The 25,795-nt window shown below is 33.2% G+C and overlaps 1 protein-coding gene across 1 annotated transcript in view; it reads left to right on the plus strand.

Moving 5' to 3' along the window:
* Nucleotides 1-23,022, plus strand: part of LOC115626371 (dual oxidase maturation factor 1) — a 31,643-nt gene extending 8,621 nt beyond the window's left edge. The window contains exons 3-8 of the mRNA XM_030521726.1: nt 1,495-1,689; nt 2,158-2,215; nt 2,300-2,434; nt 19,151-19,582; nt 20,878-21,475; nt 22,266-23,022. Of these exons, the coding sequence (XP_030377586.1) occupies nt 1,525-1,689; nt 2,158-2,215; nt 2,300-2,434; nt 19,151-19,582; nt 20,878-21,475; nt 22,266-22,308 (1,431 nt within the window). The 5' untranslated portion in view covers nt 1,495-1,524 and the 3' untranslated portion in view covers nt 22,309-23,022. The remainder of the gene's footprint in view (nt 1-1,494; nt 1,690-2,157; nt 2,216-2,299; nt 2,435-19,150; nt 19,583-20,877; nt 21,476-22,265) is intronic.
* The last annotated feature ends 2,773 nt before the right edge of the window (nt 23,023-25,795 follow it).

A 25,795-nucleotide genomic window follows, 5' to 3' on the forward strand; every position in this document is an offset into this window, starting at 1 on the left:
CAATTGGCAGTTGACTGACAGCATCTGTTTATGTTTGTAGTGCACAGTGTGGTCGATATGTATTCGCATCGATCGAATTAATGAATTATAGAGAATGAAATAGTCTTTGGGATGAAAAAATCATGAAAATAAGCATGAGATGAAAAATTTAAATAAATAATGCTTAACTCTGATATAAAATAAACATTTTTATTGCCAGAAAAAGAGAACTATGAGGTTTTCCCTATTCCCTGGCAATAAGTTAAATATTTAAAGTTTTTCTCACTTTTATTCCTTAAATTTTTAAACAAATAATAATTTGATTTCTTTTATTCAATTTAACTTCATTGTATTTTAATAAATCAACAAATTTAAATAAATCAATAACATATTATAAGTTGAAAGAATGTCTCAATCATATTTGTTTGCTTAGTAACTTGACTGTCTAACTTGCCTTCAAATGCGATTACTAGACACGGTTGCCTGTTGGAAAAATCGGATGATATTGCATTCGTTCCGATTCCCATTAATCATAGTTTTCTTTTTAATTGAGAAAGAATATCAGTAGGTCTCAAGGCGGGCTATATAGCTCCGAGTCTGCCAAAAAAAGGAGCATTCTCAGTCCTGTTTAAAAAAGTCTTTTTCACTCAGCTCTTACTTATTTTTCCTACTTCGACAGTGTTCAATGACGTCATAATATTGCCGCATAGTCTCACAAAGGTGTATTTACCAAATGAGGTCACCCACATTAACTCTCAATTATTTAAAATAATTATTTTAACTAAAAATGCAGCAATACTGACGATTTTTCTTTTCTGAAATCATTTTCTTTTTTCTTCAAGGTGGCAATAAGTTGTGAGCTTTCTCTGCTTAAATCATTTCTAAGAAATGAGTGTATATTTACAAATATTCTTTTAAGATATCTATTGCATCATATTGCTTCATGTTTGATGACAGTGAAAGATTCTAAATAGTATAGTATTTGCTTCAAATATGCAATTTACAATAGAAGATTTTTTTGCAGCTAGAAATGTTTGATCCGATTTATAGTTCAGTCAGCTTACATTTTAGAACCCTTACCTAATCATGGTTTCCCATTATCTTACCACTGTGCGATGCTCTAGCCTCTTGGGCTGCGTCTGCTTCTCCGTCTGGTCACAAGTGGGTGAGTGGCTGAAGTTCAGTATTCAGTATTCAGTATTCAGTTATAAGTTTTTGGTTAATTAAGCATAGGTTTTTAAGCACGCATATGAAGTATGCAAATATTTTTAATTGAGTGTTGTTATTGTTGTTTTTGCCGCGCTGCCTATTATTATTGCGATTGCGAAATAAGTATATTCGCAGACAATTCAATTAATTTTTTGGCAGACAGCTGCCATGCCATATACGAGAGTATGTATGACATACATAGTATGTAGTTATAAGAGTGTTCATAATATTCAACACATTCTGAAAAAACAATTCTCTTTTGTTTCTATATCTATTCTATCTGTCTATTTTTAAATACACTTGCAGAGCTCAACTTGAAACCCACACAATTCTAGCATGAAGGGTTGGTTCGACGCATTTCGAGACGATGGCGGACCGACGCTATATTCATTCTCAAATCGTACACCCGTCACTGGCGATGTCTCCATTGTAGCCGTATCGGTATTATTTGCCACATTCTACGTGGCATTTCTGGTCATATTTCCAGGTGTTAGAAAACAGGTGTGTAGCCAGCCATCTATCCAATTTATGCCAATCATTTAATTGATATAAATAATTATAGCGTCTAGTTAGTGAAGTAAGTAATCTGCATAATTAAATTGCCACGTTTGCGTCTGTCTAGATAAATCATTTGCAACCCGTTTGCTAGACGCGCCCTTTTTTAAATTTATCTTTTTTTTTTTGCATTTGAAAATGTCACCAAGCAGTCTGCGGCTAAAGTCTTCATTCATTCATGTTTTCTTTTTAAATGTTAATGCTTATTCGAACTATGGATCAGCTACAATAGTTGCTGCCCAAACATGGAGCAGTGCCGCTTATGTAATGAGAGGCCATCAAAACATGCCAATAAATTTGACTTGCCAACAATTTATGGCCAGCTACGCCGCGCCTCCGAGCTACACAATCGAAGAATTAAATATTCGCTACCAAATAATATAATTAAATGACATTCCAACACTTCCATTACAGAAATTCACGACATTCTCGACGGTCACATTGAGCCTATTCGTGGGTCTAGTCATACTAAGTAAGTAGCCCCCCCCACCCCCTCTGTTTCGGGCATTTGAAAAACTTTGTAAACTGAACTCTGTTTCTCCCTGTTTTGTTGCAGTCACCCGCTTGGGCTCGGCGTGGCATGTGGCACATGCAACCATCATTTCCCCATACAAGGCCTTCTCACGCGAGAAGCTGCCGGCCCGCATCGGCACGCACATCGGTCTGATGCACGTCAATGTGACGTTGACTGGTAAGTTCTGGGAATGTACTATAACTTCTATGGGGCCCTATTGCCTCTAAGGATTAGTAGAATTTCTTCAAAGAATTTAATTTAGAATTTAGAAATTATTTTTCACTCTTTAATTATCAAATTAGCTGCATTAGCACTGTGTTGCTACTTATTACATAATACTTCCGTTTTCAATTAAATAATACTAGTATTAGTTTAGTTCTATGATTATAGTTTCAGATTATTGTATCTTGATTATTGAGAGAATTTAGAGAGATTATTTCTACTTACTACTTAATAATTCCGTTTTAAATTAAAGAATACTCGTATTACTTTAGTTCTATAATTTTTTTAAACCCAGATTATTATATCTTGATTATTCAAAGAATTTAGAAAGACTACTTACTTCTTAATAATTCCGTTTTAAATTAAAGAATACTTGTATTAGTCTGGTTCTTTGATTTTTGTTAACCTGGCTTATTGGGCGTTGATTCTTCAAAGAATTTAGAAAGACTTTTGCTAATGCCCTTTGCTGCTACTTATTACTTAATACTTTCGTTTTTAATTGAGGAATATAATTCTAGTTGTAAAATTTTTTTAGCCTAGCAGTTGTTTATGAACTTCTATGATTGTGCAATTTATTTAAAAAAGGTTTATTTTCAATTGGCTTCGAATCAATATTTAATCTGATCTGTAGTTGTCTGCCTTAATTGAAGAATACTCGTATTAGTCTAGTTGTAGGTTTTTTTTTTAATCCAGCAATTATTTAAGGACTTCTATGAACGCACAATTTCTTCAATAATGTTTTATTTTTAATAGTCCTCATATCAACGGATAGATATAGAAATACTAATGAACTATTAATCTGGTCTGTAGATTGCTCCTTTAATTGAAGAATACTCGTATTAGTCTAGTTGTAGGGTTTTTTTTAATCCAGCAATTATTTAAGGACCTTTATGAATGTGGAATTTATTTAATAAACTTATATTTTCAATTGTTCTAGTACTTTGAACTGATAGATAAAGAAATACAAACCAACATTTAATCTGATCTGTAGTTTGCTCCCTTAATTGAAGAATAATCGTCTTAGTCTAGTTCTAAACTTGTTTAACCCAGCAATTATTTAAGGACTTTTAGAAATGTGCAATTTCTATATCAAAGTTATATTTTCAATAGTCTTTTACTCTGATTGTTATAGAACTACTAATCAACAATCAATCTGATCTGTTTCCTTGTCATTTAACAATCGCCTATAACCTTCCAACCTTTCGACTATAGGGTATTAAAATAGTCAAATGTGCATCGCATATATTTGTATTTGGAGCAGCCATAGAGCCAACTTCTTATCGTCGCCACCTAATCTCTGGTAGTCAATCACCCACAAGCCGTTGACGGCATTCGAGTTGATGTTGCCATTTGGCTTACTTTTTTTTATTCATTTATTTTTATTTTTTTGCTGGCTCTATTGACTTGTGGGGTTTATTGTCAACGCTGTCTGGCTGGCTGGCTGGCTGGCTGCCTGCCTGCCAGATTGACTGCTGTTGTGGCTCTTATGAAAATTGTTTGTCGTTGTATTTGTGAGCTCGAAGAAAAAAAACAACAACAACAGCAAGCACTACAAAAATAATAGCAACAATAGCAGCAGCGATATGCAAGCTGAGCTTGAGCCACGTTTATAGTCAAGTTGATTGAATGGCTTTGTTGTTGTTGTTGTTGTTTTCGTTGTTGTCTCGTTTTATGATTATTAAACCACAAGAGCTTTAATTCATTAACAAAAAATATTCAATCCGTCTCTTATGTCATGACACGGAGCGCCTTTTGCGTTTAATTGAATGATTTGGCTTGCCAGATAAACTTGGCAAGAGAGGCACAACAATTGAGCAATTTTGGCTTAAAGATTTGTATCAATTGCACAGATTTAATTAACTTTTTTACTCGTGTTTCTTATTGTGGATGATGCCGTGCAGTAGCTGCATTTTTTGGCCTGCTTTTTGTTTTGGGGCTTGGCCATAATTTGTTAGCTAATTGATTGGGGGATTACATGATTTGAAGAAAAAAATCAAAAAAGGGGAAAAGAAACAAAGAGTAGAAGGGAGTGGTAAGCAGTCTGACTTGTCTGCTTAGTAGCTACTACTGCCAGCTGTTGATGACTTGTATAACAAGCTGCTGTCTATGCCAATGATATGTATGCAAAAACAGCAATAACAACAACAACTACAACAACTACAACAACAACAATAATTGTGCTGTTTGGGGCGCTCATAATGTGCGCTCTTGGGCTGACGTCAGAGGCAATGACGTTGGCGTTAGCGTTCGAGCTGAGTTGTGGCTCCCTGCCAAGTGTTTGGGTCATAACTGAAATGAAATGAAATGTTTGCCATTACACACACATACTATATGCTGTGCATGTGTGTGTGTGTGTGTGTTAGCAGCGTCAAGTCAAGCTGCACGTCACGATTTTGTATGCTTCAACAACAGCTCATGTAAATGAAATGCCACTCGTTGCGCGACTTGAACTCAGACACCTGCGGAACTACTACTCCATATGCATACTATGCTACATATCTTTATATATATATATGTGTGTGTGTGTGTGTGTGTGTGCCCTGCCATCCAGTGCCTGTCAAACTTTCAGTCCAGCTATCTGTTCGCTGTTGCTTTGCATTTAAGAAATCACTATTTTCACTTATCACTACGAGCCTAACCATCCTCTTCCCATTGGAAGGCAATTTCAGTTCCTTGGCGCTACTAAAATCATCTATATTATTATATTTTAATCTACAGCTGGATTTGTCTATACTTCAGTAGCATTTGACAGGCACTCCAGACTTCATTTTCCGCTGCTAAGCACCTTTCTAAGACTCCACTACTTTTTATAAATATCTCCCTAATTTTCATTGCTTTGAAAGCATTTCCCCCACATACACTTCTCGCCACTTGAATAGAAGACCCTGTATACTCTTTTGGAGATTGGCTCACAACTCGATAGTGGATTAATAAACAAAACGGTATTTATCTGTATCGGTATGTATTTTCTTTAAAAGAGCTGTTTTATTTTCTTTCCTCGATCTATTTTTTCTCTAATCTAAAACACTCTAAATGAAATACTTAAATTCAAATACTGTTTGTCTTTAAAAGGAGCAGAATGATCTAAGTGGTTTAAGTGGCGAAAAATAAATAGCAAGCTCTTTTTTTCCATAATTATTAATTAATAATGGTTAATAATATTGCTGTAGTACTTAAAGCTTAAGAATTTAATTATCTGTTTAGTTTAATCAATAAACTTTAATTTAACTCTTTTTTTTTGTTCAAGTGGCGAAAAATAAACAGCTCGTCTTTTTTCTATAATAAAAATAATTAATAATGACTAATAATTTTGTTTTAGTACTTAAAGCTTTATTTATTTATTTTTCCGTTTAGTTTAATCAATAAACTTTAATTTAACTTTAAAACTTTAAATGAATTAAAAAACGGAAGTTCCTTTTCTTCCTTGGCTTGGAAATAGTGGATGACTTAAGGGGTGTACTATTCAAGTGGCGAGGAGTGTATATAAATATCTATCACATACCTGATACTCTTAGTTGGTCAGAAGGGGTAATGGTTGGATGCTATATCTATCTAGATTTGCCTCACAAGCCCTTAACAGATAAAAGTTAAAATAAAGACGAGCATTTGTCAGATCTGTTCGTCTGTTCAGTGCATTCTTTTATATTGCAGCTACACTTAACGAAAAGTTTTCAACTTCATTCATTTTCATTCAATCTATTCTGTTTTCTATTTCTTGCTATATTTTCGTTCTTATTTGAATCAAATGCAATATCAATTTTAAAATCGTTGCAAATATGGTGTAGAATTCTTAGGTTTTCACTGCATCTGTTTAATTAGATATTAAGCTATCATAAAACCGAGTTCTGAACAATCAAAAGGTCTTAAATAAAGAATACAGATTTTACAAAAATAATAATAAACACCAGATTTTTTTAAATATTGTTTATAAACAAAAGGGGTGGCTTCTGCTCCGCTAGTTCCATCCATTTTTATGAGGCTCTTTATTAAATTTCGTCTTTATAAATATTCAAGATTTAAAAAAAATAATAATAAATACCAGATTGATTTAAAAATACTTTATAAACAAAAGCGGTGGTTTCTGCTCCGATCGTTCCATCCATTTTTATGGATCAGATCTTTATCAAAATTTGTCTTTCTAAAGATTCAAGATTTAAAAAAATTAATAATAAATATCAGACTGGCTTAAAAATTGTTTATAAACAAAAGCGGTGGTTTCTGCTCCGCTAGTTCCATCCATTTTTATGAGGCTCTTTATCAAAATTTGTCTTTATAAAGATTCAAGATTTAAAAAAAATAATAATAAAAAGCAGATTGTTTTAAAAATACTTTATAAACAAAAGGGTTGGTAACTCTAACGATCGGCTACATTTCTATGAGGCTCTTTATCAAATTTCGTCGTGTCCTGCCGATTATTTAGAATGCATCTCTAACAACAGCTCTGCCAGCCCTCCTTCTGCCTCAAGCTAATCAACGGTTGTTGAAATAGGATTTCCATTGAGGTTCCATCTCTAGTTTGCGCAATTTACTCAGTCATTCATTTATGTTCTTTTCCACTCTCGTTTATGCATTCGTGCACTTCAAATAATGTCTGGCAGGTGAAATGCTTTGCCAAGACCAACAAAACCAATTCAAATGCCAACCAACCAGCCAACCAACCAAGCAAGCAAGCAGCACACATATTCCTCGCCAGTCAGCAAACAGCAGCAACAACAACAAAAACAACAACAGCAACAACAACAATGGAAATAGCAATAGCAACAGTTATAACCAGGAGCTGTCATCTTTATGATTTTCCGAATGATTGAAACTCTGCTAGACACAGACGGGCATACCTAAGTATAACAGCTTTATGTGCATTATGTCGGTTTGAATATTGGTTTTGCATACACACACACACACACACACACACACATTAGATATATACCGACATGTGTGTGTGTGTGTGTGTGCTTCACATTTATATCTGCGAATACAATTGTCTTTCTGTCCATAATGCCACAGTAGTAGCTTTTCAAACTGACGTTGCCAAAAGTGCTTCATGTTTCATATTTCATTTGAAGAAGCGTCGATTTATTGTTGCTGTTGTTATTGTTGTTGTTGTTATTGTTGTTGCTTTTATGGCATTTAGCGTGGGCCACAAGCACTCGTTAAAGGGCAAATGGGTAAGAGGAGTCTCTTTGCATTTGCTTTTAAATATCATAATTGAGAGTGTCAATCAGTGGTAAGGGAATCGGACAGGTTGCTCGAATGGCTCGTAGTTGAAAAGTTAATAGTCTGGTGTGCAATGCATTCCAAATGACTGATGTATTTAATGGACTTCGTGTTTGATCGGTTCAATAAACTTCATAGAAATACTTGCTATTGACTTACAGATTTTCGCGTTCCAGAGCAGTCTCCTTTCATTTGCTCTGATGCCGTAATTAAAACCAAATTAGTTAACATGCCCATTTATGGAGACACTCTTCATTGAATTGTATTTAGCTTTTTGTCTTGATTTACATTTGAATGGCGCGCATTGTTATCATCAACATATAGTCACCATGTATGGTTCGACTTTTGCGAAAGGTCTTTAGACAATTTAAATGCTATATTTGATTAACATAACGAAATCAATTTGGCAATAATTTCCAAATAATTATGCATATGCTGATGCCAAGGATGGCAAAAAGCAAAGCCTTTATAATCATTCAATATAGAATATGTAACGAACTTATAATGGAAATACAAATTATAATGTGGCAAGTGATGTACTCGGAGTTGTTTTTAGAACGAAAATCAATTTAAAATAAGAAAAGCAAAACAAAGAACAGATCGAATTATCAACTAAAAATAATTTAATTTAACTTAATCAAAAAATCATACATTTTTGAAGTGTCTTTTTTAAGTTCAGTAATATTTTTCAAGTCTTCATCTGATACCTGTATTGAGAATAAACTAGTTTTTTGAATTTAAATTAATTTTGTATACATTTCCGTTGTCATAAAACTTTGGCAGTAGAATAGACATTTAGTGTAATTTATTAATGTATATCAATAGGTATATAAGGAAATGGCTTAGACTTACCCTCAAGGATTAAAGAACAGTGAACCTAAATAGGAAGAATGAAATGATATTTAAATAGGCATTATTATAGAACTTTATTGAAGGTTGGAGTTTTTAATGCGCAATATAGATATTGCAAGGAAAATTCCGTTCCCATTTATATGGCTCTATAAAATAAAAATCTAATTGACTAGAATACTATTTATATTAATATTTGCAATAAAATAATAATTTTTTCCGCAGCTTCAAAGCGATTCTCATTTAAAGCTGTAAAGCAATTTCAAAAATGTTAAAATATTTGTACAATATTTTGAAGTTGTTTGATTTGAAGACAACTTTTTAAGATGTTGATATTAAATTTTAATTTAGAATGGAAGACAATAAACAAGCTTCACCGTTCAATATTAATTGTCTATATTGTTGACTAATTGATTTTGAAGTCACTGATAAATATATTAAATATAATAAACATCAGTAAATAATAGATGGATTGGAATTCTATTCACATATTTATTTATAGGAATGTCAGTTTAAAAAAAATTATAATGTTATATTAAATCATATCTTCATATAAAATGTTAATATATATTGTAATAAATTTAATAGAATGTATCGACAGAACTATTGTTGATTTATTAAATAAATAAAGAAAACTAAATAATGCAGTAAATATTACAAAAATGATTATAGCATTATCAATCACAAATTAATTGTGAAAAACTATCTTGTAGTTATAGTTTAATTAGCACAAGTGGACATTAATTTTCTTATAAACTGGCACTCCTTAATGTGGCATTCACATTATCCATCAATAATATTATTAAAATTCATTTGTTGGCATAAAATTGGCATATTTTAAGGTAAATATCGATGCGCACTTTACTTTTTTTTATATTTTACACTAATTATTTAAAATTAATAAGTTGCTTGAAAGAAACACAAATGTTAAGTTTAAGTAAAGTTTATTTATTCCAATTAGTTTTATGGCATTTCTTGCTGTAAGATTTTTCCCCATTTTGTAAAGGGAGTTCAAAAGCCTCAATTATGTCAGCTTAAATAGTATCTTTTAATAGACACAATAATTTAATAGCATACCATTTTATAATATGTATATATATGTATGTTTTACTGCCTTTGTCTGTTTGTCAGCTCGTGGGTGACAATTTGTGGCAACGCCTGGTGTAAAAATTGGTCTGCTTTTTTTTCTTCGCTCTATTGCCATTGTTGTTATTGTCCAATCATGGCAATCACGATGACGAGCTTCATAATGATGATGTCTTTTGAGGTTTACTTTATTTTATAACCAATTTGTTGCAGATATGTATGTGCTTTTGTTTGCTGCACTCAATTATATACGATTATGCTCTTTTTCGCCTGCTTTGCAACAACTTTTCGCACTCGCTTTGTGGCTTGGCATTTCGATTCAACAATAAGTTAAAGTCTTAGAAACATGAATATACTTGTATAGTTGTGCATGGGTTATTGTTGTGGGAGTGCTCGATTACTAGCGGCATTTGGCAAAGTAATAGACGGCAGCACGGCACACCTGGCCGGGTTTCTATTTGCCTTGTACATAGAATGTGAGCAAAATAAATATACACAGTTGTTATATAAACAGATGCATTTGCTTAAAAATGTGACTAGGTTTTGTTTTTGGAAGAATAGAGAATAGAGAGGTTTTAATAATTATAGTTCAATATACAATAGAACAATTCAGGTTTATTATATTGTATGAAAACCGAAAAGAAATTGAAAAAGAAAACTGAAATGCTCAGAAAGGTCATTTTATTTTATTTATTTTATCGATATATATAGATCGATCAACAGAGCTGTCGATTTGAGGTTAAAAATCAAAGCAATACAGAACTTATACTTAACTAATGAAAAGTCAGATAAACCTGTATGTAGATCTTTAAATGCTCTGTTTAGTTGAAGCGATATGGTGGTTATGGTATATATTATTTATTTATATATAGAAAAATTGAAAAATGAACTCGATCAGTTCCTGTTTCAAGGCCTGTTACCATCTCTTTGCAACCAATCAGACAACTAAACACTACTAATAATATCCGAAAAAAAAATACAGACGTATTGATAACCTCCTCTTTTTTGAAATCGGTTAAAAAACTAGACTGCTTAGCTTAGAATATCAAAGTATTAGAGATCTTTGACTAATAGAAGGACAGCATAGCGTTTGAATCTGACTTTATAATGTTATATTAAGTCATATCTTCAATTTTTTTATTTTAATATATATAAAACGTGAAAATATATTTGAATAATTATAATGGAATGTATCGGCAGAACTATTGTTGATTTACTAAATAAAAACCAAAAACTAATAAAAACCTCTGATCGCAATTATATTATTTTTATTATTATTTGTTTCCATATTCCCACTTCTGCTGATATATTATATTTCTTTATTTATATTTCTGCTGATATTCAAGTATATATTTCTTGATTTTATCGAATTGATCGCAATTATATTATTTTTATTATTATTAATATTTGTTCCTATATTCCCACTTCTGCTGATATTCAAGTAAATATTTCTTGAATTTATCGAATTGATCGCAATTATATTATTTTTATTATTATTATTATTTGTTTCCATATTTCTACTTCTGCTGATGTTCAAGTATATATTTCTTGATTTTATCGAATTGATCGCAATTATATTATTTTTATTATTATTAATATTTGTTTCCATATTCCCACTTCTGCTGATATATTATGTTTCTTTATTTATATTTCTGCTGATATTCACGTATATATTTCTTGAATTTATCGAATTGATCGCAATTATATTATTTTTATTATTATTATTATTTGTTTCCATATTTCTACTTCTGCTGATATTCAAGTATATATTTCTTGAATTTATCGAATTGATCGCAATTATATTATTTTTATTATTATTAATATTTGTTTCCATATTCCCACTTCTGCTGATATATTATATTTCTTTATTTATATTTCTGCTGATATTCAAGTATATATTTCTTGATTTTATCGAATTGATCGCAATTATATTATTTTTATTATTATTTGTTTCCATATTAACACTTCTGCTGATATATTATATTTCTTTATTTATATTTCTGCTGATATTCAAGTATATATTTCTTGATTTTATCGAATTGATCGCAATTATATTATTTTTATTATTATTAATATTTGTTTCCATATTCCCACTTCTGCTGATATATTATATTTCTTTATTTATATTTCTGCTGATATTCAAGTATATATTTCTTGATTTTATCGAATTGATCGCAATTATATTATTTTTATTATTATCTGTTTTTCTTGCATTTTACGAACTCGCTCTGCTTTCAAATCAATTGCTGGAGCTTGTGTTGGCAAACGAACGCATTGCTGCCATTAAGCATTCATTAAGATTCTTGGATAAAGAAAATAGTTCTCCATTTTCTTCAGCTTGAGGCCAAGTTATTGACCCTTTCTCCGCAATCGTGTGTGTGTGTGTGTGTGTTGTGTTGTGTGTCTATTTCGACAGCTGACATCAGTTCGGCAGTCCCTTGGCGTTGGCTGCCTCTCCAGTGGCTGAGCACGCCCACCTGGCCGCGTCAGCAGCTGAGATTGGACGCACCTTTCACTAATTTTTGGTCATGCTATACTCGTACTACTCGAAACTGTCCGTTGGCTATTTTTGAAATGCGTTGTCGGTTCTACTCGGAACTTTTTGGTCATGAGCCACTCATGAGACGTCAAACTTATGACAGCGTCAAGCATTGGCAAAATGTTAATTTATTTTTACATACACACACGAGAGGGGGGGGGGGGGGCAGAAGGGGAGGGGGGGGGGCTGTATTCTTCTACTCGAAGTTGTTGCAATTGTGCTGCTGGGGTCTGCGAGTGTGTTTCGACTTGTGTCGTGTGCCTAGCGCCTTTGTCTATTGTTAAATGATTATTAATTTATTGCCGCTGCCAAATAGTTTCTGTTTTTCTAGCACTTCCTCCCCCCTCGCCGTACAGCATCCCGTCGATATATGTGTGTTTAAAAAAAAATCAGCATAATCATCACTTAAAATTATGAAAAGGCATACAATTTTTGTTTACTTGCTGTTGTTCTTCTTGTTGTTGTTGTTGTTGTTGTAGCTGCTGCTGCTAAGCGTTTATTGTTGTTGCTTTTTGAAGCTTTTTCTGGCCGCTGTCTGTACTTAAGCACGGCCTGTTGACTGTCTCAAGTAGGAAAACATCAATTTTATGATTGTAGATATGGTAATTTTTGTTGTTGTTGTTGTTGTTGGTTCTCGCCTGCTCAATTTTGCTGGCAAGTATTTGTTGTTTAATGTACATGGCAGAATAGCTGTTGCGGAAGTTATTTTGTGGCAACACAATGCGGCCTGTAATTTGCGAGCATTAATGAGAGAAGTCGAGCAGCTAAGATATTGTTTCTAGTGCTCCGAATGGAATGACAAATATAGTACGATGATTATCTAGGAAGCTCTTAAGCTTAAGTATGGGAAATATATTTAAAATGCAAGCTCGAATGAAGTGTTGTATATACATATATTTTTTTATTTTTATAAATAAAATAATTTGTATTTGATTTGTGCCAAAGTTGTGAGTAAAGTGTTAAATCTTTGAATATAGCCTGAAAGTGCCTAGCATTACGATTTAATCAACACCCACATTAATGCTTAAATGACAAATCTCACAAATTGTTGGCGGCGCTTTCTCTTTTTGACTGCCAATTCAGCTGGGGGGATTCCCCCAAATTATTCACATTAACAAGAAATAGTTTGTTAATGTTGCAATAAGGCATTTGTGCTATTTATTAGCTTACTTATGTAAGTCAATTGTTATATAAGCCGAATCGAAAAAACAACTGAAGGCCATTGTAGAAAAGAATTGTTTGACTGCTGCGAGGATTGGAAAAAGCGTTCGCATATACTATATGTACTTAGTATTTGCATTGCATCCAGCGGAAAGAGCGCTATAATAGATGTTAATGGAAAAATACAGATACATTAATAAAATTTTCACAATATAATATTCAATTTTTTTTGCATGGATTTTTTGTATATTTCCCCTTTTTTGTTTAATTAAGTAGAAATGGCTAAGCTGTCTGTACTGTTCACATTTAGATATCTTACCTAACTTCATAATGTTTCAAAAAAAGTGAATAAATTGAAAAATTAAATATTAATTTATGCAATGGATAATAGATATCCGTGGAAGATGTATCAAAAATCGTGGTTTGAGATATCTTTACGTCACTTGTAAATTTAGATTGTTTTAACAAAAGTGAATTAATGTAAATATTAATTATTTTTTCATTTTTGTTGTACATTGCTATTAATTTATGCAAAGGATAATATATAGCTGTGGAAGATGGATTAAAAATTGTAGTTCTGAAGGAGTCATTAAGTGAACTAGTTCTAGCCGGATAGAGTCAAAATAATAAAGGAATGATTTCCAAGAAAGAATTCCAATGAGCGAGCTACGAGTATATTAAAAGAAGCATTCAATAAGAACTCATGAGTTTGGTTATAACAATTGATAAATTGTTTTTAGAATTAGTTTAAAAGTATTCATCTTTGCCCGATCTTTCAACTTCAGCCCTTTGTTCATCTTCTAATATTGCTGCTCAGCGCGGGCGGTTTGGCCAAACAATTCCCACATTCATGTTAACTCAATATTTGTTCAACAGCTAAATTCCCCAAAGCATTCACATTAAGATAGTTAAGGCCTAATCAAAACGCTCTCATCGAACCAATCGAGATCGCACATATGTATATACTATACTCCGGCTATAGCCATAAACCAGTTGAACTTGCAGTCGTGCTTTCGTGCTGGTCGATTATATACATACATATATACGAATCGTACTCGAATAAGTAGATCCAAACAGTGGCCCAAACATTTGACGAGGCAGACGTGTGCGCGTTTTTCAATCAAAGCGTGCAGACAACAACATTTTAGCCAGCTGGGAAATCATATCGAGCGCCAGTTTAATGACTTTTTCGATCATGTTGCCTGATAGGCAGCGCAGCAAAAGGCGTGGTGGAGGGGGGAAGGGGGGGGGGGTGGTTGTCAGACAGAGGTGGCGCGTGCGCATTTTTGTCGCCAGTTTTGGTGCAGGGTTGTGGTTTTTGTCTACACCTATGCGTGCAACCTTGCTGCTCACTGAAGGCCAATGGCCAATGTCCAACAGCAAATTGTTAAAATATTGTTTCATTTTTTTTTCTTTTGCTGTAATTTGGCAAAAGTTTCCCAAAACAAATTAGCCAACTGCGATGGCTGTAAGCGTCTTTGTCTATCAACTTCTTGTTATTAGCGTTTTATTTTTATTTCATTTTTTTTTGTTGAAATTTGCGCCGCCCAAGCGGCTTACGTAGCGTATACGTCATGCCATGAACAAGCAATAGGCGTGGGAATTTCTATTATACACACGAGTATACGAGTATATATACGTATATGGGGAACATTTCATAAGTTTAAATTAATAACAAAATCTATTTGCTCGCGCTTGTCAGTTTCTACTTCAACCTTAAAGCTTTGATTACGAATTTGCCTTTTGTCTTTGAAAATATTAAAACGATTTGTTGTTTCTGTTTTTTTTTTTTTTACATTTGCCTCTCAGTTTAATTTTGCATATTTTTAGCGACTTCGTGCCAGACACTTTGGCAGCACCTTCACGAGTTAACAAAAAAAAAAGCAGCAACAACAACAAGCTTGTTGTGAGCGCCGCCTTTGATAATATCGCAGTCCCTTTTTTTGAATAGCAGAAAACAAAAACAACAAAAGCCAATAAGACAAATCGCTTGCGTTGAAAAGCAACAACAAATGCTTTCAGAATCGAAAGCCATGCGGGTTCGATTTCTTGAATTTTTGGAAAGGGAATCGCTGCAGAATCTTTGCCAGAAGACGTGGGCACAACAATGCGATAGGAGTATTGTTTGCAGGGCTTTTCACCAGCCAACAGCTCTCCGGCTGATTAGTCACACCTATAGAGGCGAAAAAAATATAAAAATAAAACCAAAAATCTTTGACCACAAAACATGAATTGCGGTCACATGACTGAGTCACCTCACCACGAAAGATAGAAACTGTTGGCTATATTAAGATATTAAGAAGTACTGCCTATGTACGGAATACCCTACACGGGTCTGTGGAGTGATAAGCAATATAAACATTTTATTGTTACTACGATTTTGTATAATATTTTTTATTAAAGGACTTGAGTTAAAGAATTTTTGTGATTATGAAATGAACTTCAGTTTCTTACTTAATATTGGAATGTTTGTTTTTTTGGGTCTTAAGAAGTTATCGGTTGACAGATAGACTTAAAATAGACTTAAAATAGACTTCAAATAGACTTAAAATAGACTTAAAATAGGCTTAAAATAGACTTAAAAAATACCCTCTCCAAATATATCAATTTTTTTAAACGTAAAGAAAAAGCAAAATTATTTTCGGTTTTATAGGATTGGATATGCACTCTAATTTGTAGTTGTTTTATTTTATTTGTTAAGTTAAGCGCAAAATTGTTGATTTAAATTTAATGGAAAATCAGGAAACAAATTTATTCCCTAAGACATTAACATTTATTTATGAATTCATACTTTTTATATGTATCAAATTTTGTGATTTAGGATTAATTCTAAGTTACAAATGTTAAAATAAATAAATAAATTTATGAATTCATTTCGAAACTTTTCGTAAAATAAACCTGATATGTCAAAACAAATTTGTTTCTAATTGTTCGCTAAGTAGCCAAGTTTTATTTTATTTGTGCTTTGATTTCCATTTTATTTATTTTTGAAGTAATTTCGAAAATGCTTTGAACAAATTTAATTTTATTTGATTGCTAAGCTAAGCTTTATTTAATTTTCTAAGTTAATTGCCAATGCTTTGCTTTAAATTTAATGGAAAATCAAGAAGCAACAGAACGTTTACATTTATTCACAAAATTCATTTAGGAACGCTTCAAAAATAAAGCGCTAATGTTAATTTGTTTAGAATGATGAAGATTTTAAAACAAATATTCCCAAAAAAGCTACAAAATTACCTCTCCATTTTTGGGATTTGGACATTTTTGCAGAAAGATTTTAAAAGTGGAATTTTGAAAATATAAGCACAGTTTCATTTGAAATAATTAGATATTTGAGTTTTATTTAATAAGTTCGCTATTGTTTTGATTTTTTTCTTTTCCATCGACAGCTTTGTGTGTCGATAAAGTAAATAAATAAACAAAAAAAGAAATGCTTTGGAAAATAGTAACCAACGGTTAATGTTTCTCACTTTCAAAGAATATTTGTGCACATTTCTTCAAGGGAGAAATTTAGCTTTACAGTAAGCTTTTCCAGTACTTCCATTATCAGTGAAATAAATAATATTTAAACAATTATTATTGTTATTTCTTCTCTGCTAAATGCGAATTGTTGCAACAGCCTTTGGAATTATAAATCGTGATAATAATAAAATCAATAAACCTTTTGAGACAAGGTGCTTGAATCGATTCGCATGTAGGGTATATGCAATAAATACCATAAATCTCCTCATTGTGCATGTCGGCTATATCTGCATATAGTACTATATGCTAAAATGCGGAATTAGTTGCCGAGCTGTGTTCGGCATTTCCAGCCACACACATGCACGCACGTCTCGACGGGGGGTCGGGGAGGAGGGGAGTCATTCGGTTGCTCTACTCAACGCGCTCACCATAAATTATGCAAATTTTTGCTTTTAGTTGCCGTCGCTTGAACTTGTTTGGCAAATACTTTTTGAAAACGTTAGGCATTGAGCATTGAGCGGGCGGCGGCTGGAGGGGCTTTGAGGCGCGTGTTGCGCCTGCGCTGCCAACACCTCAGCCCACCTGGTCTTTGCTTTTAAAAATGATTTTTCTTTTCTTTTTCTGTGCGCATGTTTGCTGTGCGTTTGCGCAGGCGCCTTGCAGCGCTTTAAAACCGGAAAATGTTGATGAATAATGTTAACAAAATATGCAAACAAAAATGTTGCGCACATTGCAATCGATTTTGTTGACTTGTTGTAGGCAGTTGCTTGCTGCCGCTTATGCTGCTGGCTCTTATTGCTGTCGTTGCTGCTGTTGTTGTTGTTGTTGTTGCATTTTAAGTGGCACTTTGGCGTTCGGTTCATTGCAGTTGCAGTCGCAGTCACTCAAAATGCTGGTGTGTAAGGTTAGCGCCGTGCCGCCGCCGTTGCCGCCGTTGCCGCCGTTGCCGCCATTGACAATGAATTACAAATTGCGTTGGTGCCACAAGCGACGCAATACATGGGCAACATTACGCATACGCAGCGTGTAACGACTACTGCAGTGAATGCAGTTTCCGGCTGTGCAACAGGAAGTGTTCGAAGGCTCTTTAAGCCACTTCAGCGAAACTAACAAATATGTTGCTCATACTACATGCTCGCATAGCAAGTGAATTGGCAGAGCATTGCGAATATTCTAGGTCAGCATTCGACACTTGTGAGTCGCTCAAGTGTTTCCATGATCGAGCAGTTTCAATTGAACGGCAATAGTCTAACTGTAATTTAAAGTTTTGTTTTCATCAAATAAACTCTTTTTTTCACCATTCAGTGTAAATCGCTGAAGCACTAACTAAGCTTTCGTTTCACAATTCGTTTCGGTTTCTTTGTAAGAATTAAAATCAATTTAGCCATCTCTTTAATTAAGCTGTAGTTAATTTCTTAAGGCCAGAATAAAATATTTCATACATTTTAATCTAAATTTCTAATATTTCAATAGTTGCACTCTAAAATCCCGACTTTTTTTTAAAGAATAATTGTAATGTTTTTCATGGATTTTCTTTTTCTATATGAATATTTTGAATTAATATTTGTCCATGTCTTCAAATTGACAATTCTTTGTGAAATAAATAATTGAAATTAATCTTAAAAGTTCCACATACCTCTGATGCTAAAGAAAGAGATTTTATTAAAAAAAAGATTGTTCAAGATATTGGCCAAAGAAATGAAGTTTTAGCCTTGAGACATTTTTTTTTAGCAAGCTGTTCTCTGCTGAATAAAAAGCCACTTTAATCATTAAAGTAATATTTTAATTTAATCAAAATAGAGAATTCCGTAGAGACTTAAGAAGATTTTCAAATAAAAACTAGCAGGAACTAAAAAGGAAAACATACCGGCATGGAAGAAGAAAGTTGTTAGCACTTGAAAATAAATAAAAAAAAGTAATCTGAAAAGCTATAGATACAATTGCAATATATTCATGTCTCAGCTTGTTCTAAGCCCTGACTTTTTATATTAAGCTATATTTGTTACTGTTTAAGCAAAATAAATAAATACAGAGTAAGACAATCAACTAGAAACCAATGGCACTACTTAGGGACTTAGACTAGAGTTTTAAATTTCTACTTGTATAGAAAAAGAAAATATTAAACGGAATATATCATCAGGCAATATTAGTAACTAAAATCATGAAAAGGCTTTTTTATTCCCGTTACGATGGACAAAGTTTCAACGAGTTAGTTAAACAATTTAAAAGTTTTTCAATTGATTGCTGGGTAAACAAAAAAAAAAAAGACTGTTTTATTTCATTTGTATTTAGAATGTGATTAACAACTGCAGCAGTTTGAAGCTAACTGGAAACATCAATTGTTTTGACTTTGTTTTCAGCCATTTCGATTGGTAATTGGACGCCACCGGACATTGATTACAACGAGCGCTTCACATGGGAGGGGGCCAGCGATATGAGCGCCAATTATCGCCATGCGCTACAACGGGGTCTCCCCTTTCCCATTCTAACAGTTGCCGAATATTTCAGCTTGGGCCGCGAGGGATTCTCGTGGGGCGGACAATATCGCGCCGCCGGCTATTTCGCCAGCATCATGCTGTGGGCCTCGTTGGCCTCCTGGCTGCTGATGAATCTGCTGCTAATCGCCGTGCCACGTTATGGCGCCTATATGAAGGCCCTAACTGGCGCCCTGCTGGTCATCACGAATATTGGCTATCATTGTTTGTTGCCACAGCGGCCATTGTCCATTCATTTGGAGGGCGGTAGGCTGGAGTTTCATTTTGGTTGGTGCTATTGGCTGTTGCTGGTGGCAGGTGAGTCGATACTATTATTTATACTATATATAGAGAAAATATATTGCTTTAAGTAGGAGAGGAGGTTGCTATCATAACACTCCTTGATATAGTTACATATGTATGTCCGTCCATCATTCTTTTGGTTTGTCTGTAAAGTAATTAGTATGAAGGGTTTTCTTCTAGGCATATCTATTTACTTAGGTTGTGTTTTTTTCAAACCATCTCTATTGTTTCCTCCTAAACATATCTATTTAGTTTATGATTTTTCTTTTCAAACTAGTTCCTCCCAAACATATCTATTTAGTTTATGATTTCTACAAACACTACTGTCTTCTAAAGATATCTATTTAGTTTAATTAACCCCCCCTATTAAAGAAATTTGATAGGCTTTGGATTTTTTATTTATTATTTTATTCTATTTAATATTTGTATTTATTCTTATTATTTTTTCGTTTTTTAAAAATTTGTTTTTAATACATTTTTATTAAAGAAATTTGATAGACTTTGGATTTTTTATTTATTTATTTTTTATTTATTTATTATTTGTATTTATTCTTATTATTTTTATTTATTTTTTCATTTTTTATTTGTATTTATTCTTATTATTTTTATTTATTTTTTCATTTTTTAAAATTAATTTTTATTAAATTTTTATTAAAGAAATTTGATAGGCTTTGGATTTTTTATTAATTTATTATTTTATTTATTCTGTGTATTTATTCTTATTATTTTTATTTATTTTTTCATTTTTTATTTGTATTTATTCTTATGATTTTTATTTATTTTTTTCATTTTTTAAAATTAATTTTTATTAAATTTTTATTAAAGAAATTTGATAATTTGATTTGGATATTTTATTAATTTATTATTTTATTTATTCTTTGTATTTATTCTTATTATTTTTATTTATTTTTTCATTTTTTATTTATATTTATTCTTATTATTTTTATTTATTTTTTCATTTTTTATTTGTATTTATTCTTATGATTTTTATTTATTTTTTTCATTTTTTAAAATTAATTTTTATTAAATTTTTATTAAAGAAATTTGATAATTTGATTTGGATTTTTTATTAATTTATTTATTCTTTGTATTTATTCTTATTATTTTTATTTATTTTTTCATTTTTTATTTATATTTATTCTTATGATTTTTATTTATTTTTTTCATTTTTTAAAATTAATTTTTATTAAATTTTTATTTAAAAAATTTGATAGGCTTTGGATTTTTTATTAATTTATTATTTTATTTATTCTTTGTATTTATTATTATTATTTTCATTTATTTTTTTTTAACTAATTTTTTTTCGACAGGCATTCTCTGCTTTATTGCGGGCGTGCTGATTTCGATCATTGATCTGGTCTGGCCACATACCTTCTCCACGGTGCTGGAGGTGTATTATGGCACTCCCTACGATCGGCACGTCATCCTGGAGGAGTCCAGTGATGTGCGCTATCGCAAGCCACGCAATAGTCGCGGCCTCGAGGAGCCGGGCCTGGGTTCCCGCATCCTGCGTCGCCTCAGCTCGAAGGCGCGCGATATGCAGCAGACATCGATGGCGATGGCGACGACGACGGCGGGGGTGGCGCCGCGACGCGGCAGCCCTGCGGGTGTGTCCAGCAGCGGTGTGGAGAACAAGGCCTTTCAGGCGGATGTGCCGAAGAGTCCGTGGCGCTATCCCTTCCGGCGGGCACAGCAGCTGCCACATTTACAGCCGCACCAGCATCAGCATCAGCACCAGCACCAGCAACAACAACAACAGCAGCTGCAGTTTGTGGGCGGGCCAGTGTTGCCATCACATCATATGCATCACATGCAGCGTACGTTGTCGCAGGACTCGGGCTCGAGCATAGCCTCGGCGGCCGTGCAAATATCACCGTTACACAAACACGCGCTGGCGCGTATGCTACCGTAAGTCAAATGCGAGGGTGGAGTGAAAAGTTTCCAGAACAATAAATTCTTTATATCTCAAATGTAAATCCACCTAAAACGGTTATTTCTAATATTTCTACTACTTATTAAAGCAGCAGTGGTTTTCTTTTTTTTCTCCTTTAATTCTAATATGTTCTAGAATATGTAAAAGGGACAGGCGAAGGATATTGCTAGGAAACAGAAAAATTCCAGAGTTCGATTTGTAGCTGCAAAGGCATGGAAATGCTTTGTGAGACATGAAATCATATTTAAAGTAAATTATTTTTTAATACGGGGCTGCTTTGTAACATAAAACTTGGTCGTCTATAGCTCAGGCGTTATTAAGGAAAGCTTCATTCCGAAAACTATTCTCACGTAAATCTCCAACAGCTTGAGCTTCCATTCCGGGTCAACTATAGTGTTCCAAATAATTTGTAATTTTAATCTTCGAAGCCCTATTTAGTCTTATGTAATGTAAGATGCCACTAGAGAAGTACTAAGCCAAAACTCCATAGAAACAGTCCTCTAATACAGTCGATTTACTTATTTGGTCACCCAAGTCATAATTTATTATTGTTGGTGATGCTTTAATTTCCAAGCTAAGCAAATACTTTTAATATTTAAATTAGCAACTACACCAAATATAAATCTCTTTTTCACTCTTGAATTACACTTTTGATCCTTTTTTTCTGTTCGGCAAATGGAAAATATACTGCTCTCGTAATTCTCCATTTAATAATTAATTATTTCCCAGCACTCTATCTAATCTGCCATATTAATTATTTTACAGCAATCCTCCCGTTGAGCGCATACGCGACATGGATCACTGGTGATAGCCATTGGACAAACCATAATATTTTATATAGCGCTTAACAAATTCTTGACAATAACAACTACAACTACAACATAAACAAAAAGAAATTTAACCTTTTATGACAAAACGCTGCAAACAATTTGTGATAATTTTTTTTAATTTAAAAGCAAGCAACCAACAAAACAAAAAAAGAACAAAGACAAATAAATAATAATTATATAAAAATTTGATGATTGATCGACAAAATTGCAAGCTTTTTGCTAAATTTATGAATAATATTAATTAAATTATTTTAAATATATAAGTGAATGCAACTTTGTTTGTAACTTTGGGCCAGGCAGCCAAAAAGAGTCAAGGAATTAATACGATTGAAAAAGGATTAGCGATGGAAAACATTTTATTCAGTGATGATCATTTGTGATAAGAGGCCTGCCCCCAAAAAGCACATAGAAACGAAGAAAACAAAAACAACACACAGGACGCGTTTTAGTCTTAAATAAATTAGACAAGCCACTATTTGTCAATCTATAATAAATTGTTGATACATTTATTAGTCTATATATGAGTGTATTCTACTAAGTATGTACTTATTATAATGAATTCCATGCCAGTGTATTTAAAATGTAAGTCAACGAAAACGATAAATTGTAAAATGCGTGTGAACTACTGTAAGCATAGAGTAAACGATACGATATTTTAATATAACGATAGCAAGAAATGCGACTAAGAAACAGATCAGTGTCTTTTATTGGGAGGGAATAAAAGAAATTCTAATCTAAAAACTATAGAATCTATTGAAAAGAACAGATCCAATTGTCCCTTACAATTCATTCTTTCTTCTGATTAATTTCATTAATAGACAAAAGTTAGGCCTTTTCTTTAAATTATGGGTCTAATTATTGCGATTGTTAGGGAGCCGAAGATATGGAAAGAAGGAAGAATGTATGTGAAGGAAATAGGTACGTTTTTAAAAAGTTGAAAAAAAAAGAAAAAACAATACTAGCTGTTTTTTTTTGTTGGCAATAGATAGAGCTTAGTTTTTTTTCTAAATGTATAATAATTTTTATTAATTATTGTAAGTTGTTCACTAAAAAATTGCTTTTAGTATTTATATACTAGATCTCTTTTAAATCAACCATTAGTTTTCTCGTTTGGAGTTCTTTGAAGTTCAGGGTGCACTGTGATAGTCAGTGCTACAAACTTACATTTGTATTTGATAGAGGGCGCTAATTTAACTCCTGCTTTGCGAAAGCTTTGTCTCTTTGTGACTTAAGCTGAGTTTAAGAAATACTGAGCTTTGAAAAAAATTGGTAAAGCTTGGAAATAGCTGCCTTCAAAATAATTTGTATTTGTTAAATGGATTAGTATTTGTTTCAAGTAAATGTCATATTCGTTTTGTTCCTTAATTTGTAATTTCTTGTTCTTACTATTTTAGAACTCAAATGATTCAATTATTTTTTTAAAAAGAAAACAATAGTTTATTAGTGGAGTGCATTTGACAAAAAGTTTACTAAATTTTCTGCATATAAATAATGTTTTTTGTTTGTGGATTTTTGAAGTTTTCTAAACCCGTGTGCTGCAATTTCAGGACACCCTTTCGTGCTTTGGCGCCTTTTGTTGCCGCATAAATCAATTACATTCAGAAGACGCAAGCACAATTGCATGCGAGTGCAAATAAATAAAAGCAAATAAAATGTACTTCATGCTACAGAATAAATAGACAGTTATATTGCCTGGCACACACACACACACACACACACACACGCGCACACATCCAACTGTTTGTTCTTTCCCATAGTCCTGGCGCACTCTAGTTTAGTCGAAGAAATCAAGATTTATGACATTTTTATTACAAAAACGAACGCAGTTAGTTGCGGGTGGTGCCTGAGCGGGGCACAGGAAAGCACGGGGGGAAGGGGCTGAGGGAGGGGGCAACCAGACGACTGAAAAATAATACACAGGACTAACTGGTGCTGCCTGCTGACTTCAAAAATATGCAGCCAAGCGCATCATGCTATTATTTGGCTGCATACTCCGACTTGGCTTGGCACTGAATATAACTATGTTTACAGTCCGTCAGAGGCGTAGCCTGCGAGCGATAAAATGAGGCATTTAATAATATAATTAATTGATCCAGCTGGTAAGCAAATATCACTTAAACTTTTTCTATTAACTTTTTTGAATCGCTCAATGGAAATAACTTTGCTTATACATATATTTAAATAGCTAGAAAAAAATGGATTAAATGATTTTACATTTGAGATTGCTAATCAATAGTTTAAGCTTTTAGTTGCGCCCCTCTCTATAAAGAAATGTATGCCTATGCCACTGCCACAGCTTTTGAATGGCTGGAGGTCTCGGCTACGGTTTGGGCGCCGCATGCAACGGAAGGCGCATATTTTACAAAACAGCAGGCCATGGCACAGAGTCAGGGTTGTGGAAGAAAAGTGGTTAAGTAGGCGGAAGAAGGGAGAGGGGCGGAGGGGGCACCCCTGCAATGGGAAGTGCAATGCAAATCTGTGGCATGCTGCGCTTGAGCAACACGACCTTTACGACGAGTTGGCTCGCTCTTTTCTTAATATAAACAAATTGCAGCACTTTTATTTATGACATTTCTCTCTTATGGGCATTTTTGTTGATTTACACAAACACACACATATAGATAGATAGATAAGTTGTACTAACATACTAAGTATTTTAATACTTAGTTAAACCATTGCTAGTTATTTCTTAAACTACTTTCATTCTGTTCTTTAATTTGGTTGCGGTAGAGAAATCAATTAATTGCAAGTTATCCAAATAATATAGATGATCTGAAAAGTCATAGAGAACGGGTTTCAACTGAACTATCCAATATATGCTATTTCTTAGTTACAATGTCAAGATGCTTCCAAAACCAGAAATGCTACGAAATGTTGAGGGTATGGGCAGAATTTGGCTTCGCTGTATAATTATCAATGTTTTTTGAGACACAGAATAAACGCCAAATATTACATAAAGCTACTAGACGAAGATCTAATAAATATTGAAGAAGGAAATATTAGCTATTCATGAATATAATCCTTCTATCCTTGGTCTGGCTTACACTAATTGTACATTTCAATGTTATTACCATAGAACTAGCTAACATAGTGAGAGAGGCTGTTAACGCGAGCAGGGCTCTGTTAGCTAACAGCTGTTGGCTTCAGCTGTAGCTTGCTAAGCCTCACACGTGTGGCAGGCGCGAGAGCGGATTTACAGTTATGATTTTTGATCTTTGCTTTTACTTTTGCATTCTTAAGGAGAGCGGCAATGCAAGGGTTAGTTTTGCTTGACCTGTTGGACGCGTCGCGCCGTCGGTTGTTAGAGTTGGCGGGAACTCTTGGAAAATGTATAATAAATATGTAAAACATGCTATATGTATGTATTTACATATTGAGTTGTGTGCAAAGTGCACATAATATGTGTTTTTTAATGCGAAAATGCCGCGAAAGTTACGCCCTGCATACATATTTGTGTATGTATGT

This window comes from Scaptodrosophila lebanonensis, unplaced genomic scaffold (assembly GCF_003285725.1).
Source record: "Scaptodrosophila lebanonensis strain 11010-0011.00,11010-0021.00 unplaced genomic scaffold, SlebRS2 tig00000085-arrow-pilon, whole genome shotgun sequence".
Lineage (NCBI taxonomy): Eukaryota > Metazoa > Arthropoda > Insecta > Diptera > Drosophilidae > Scaptodrosophila > Scaptodrosophila lebanonensis.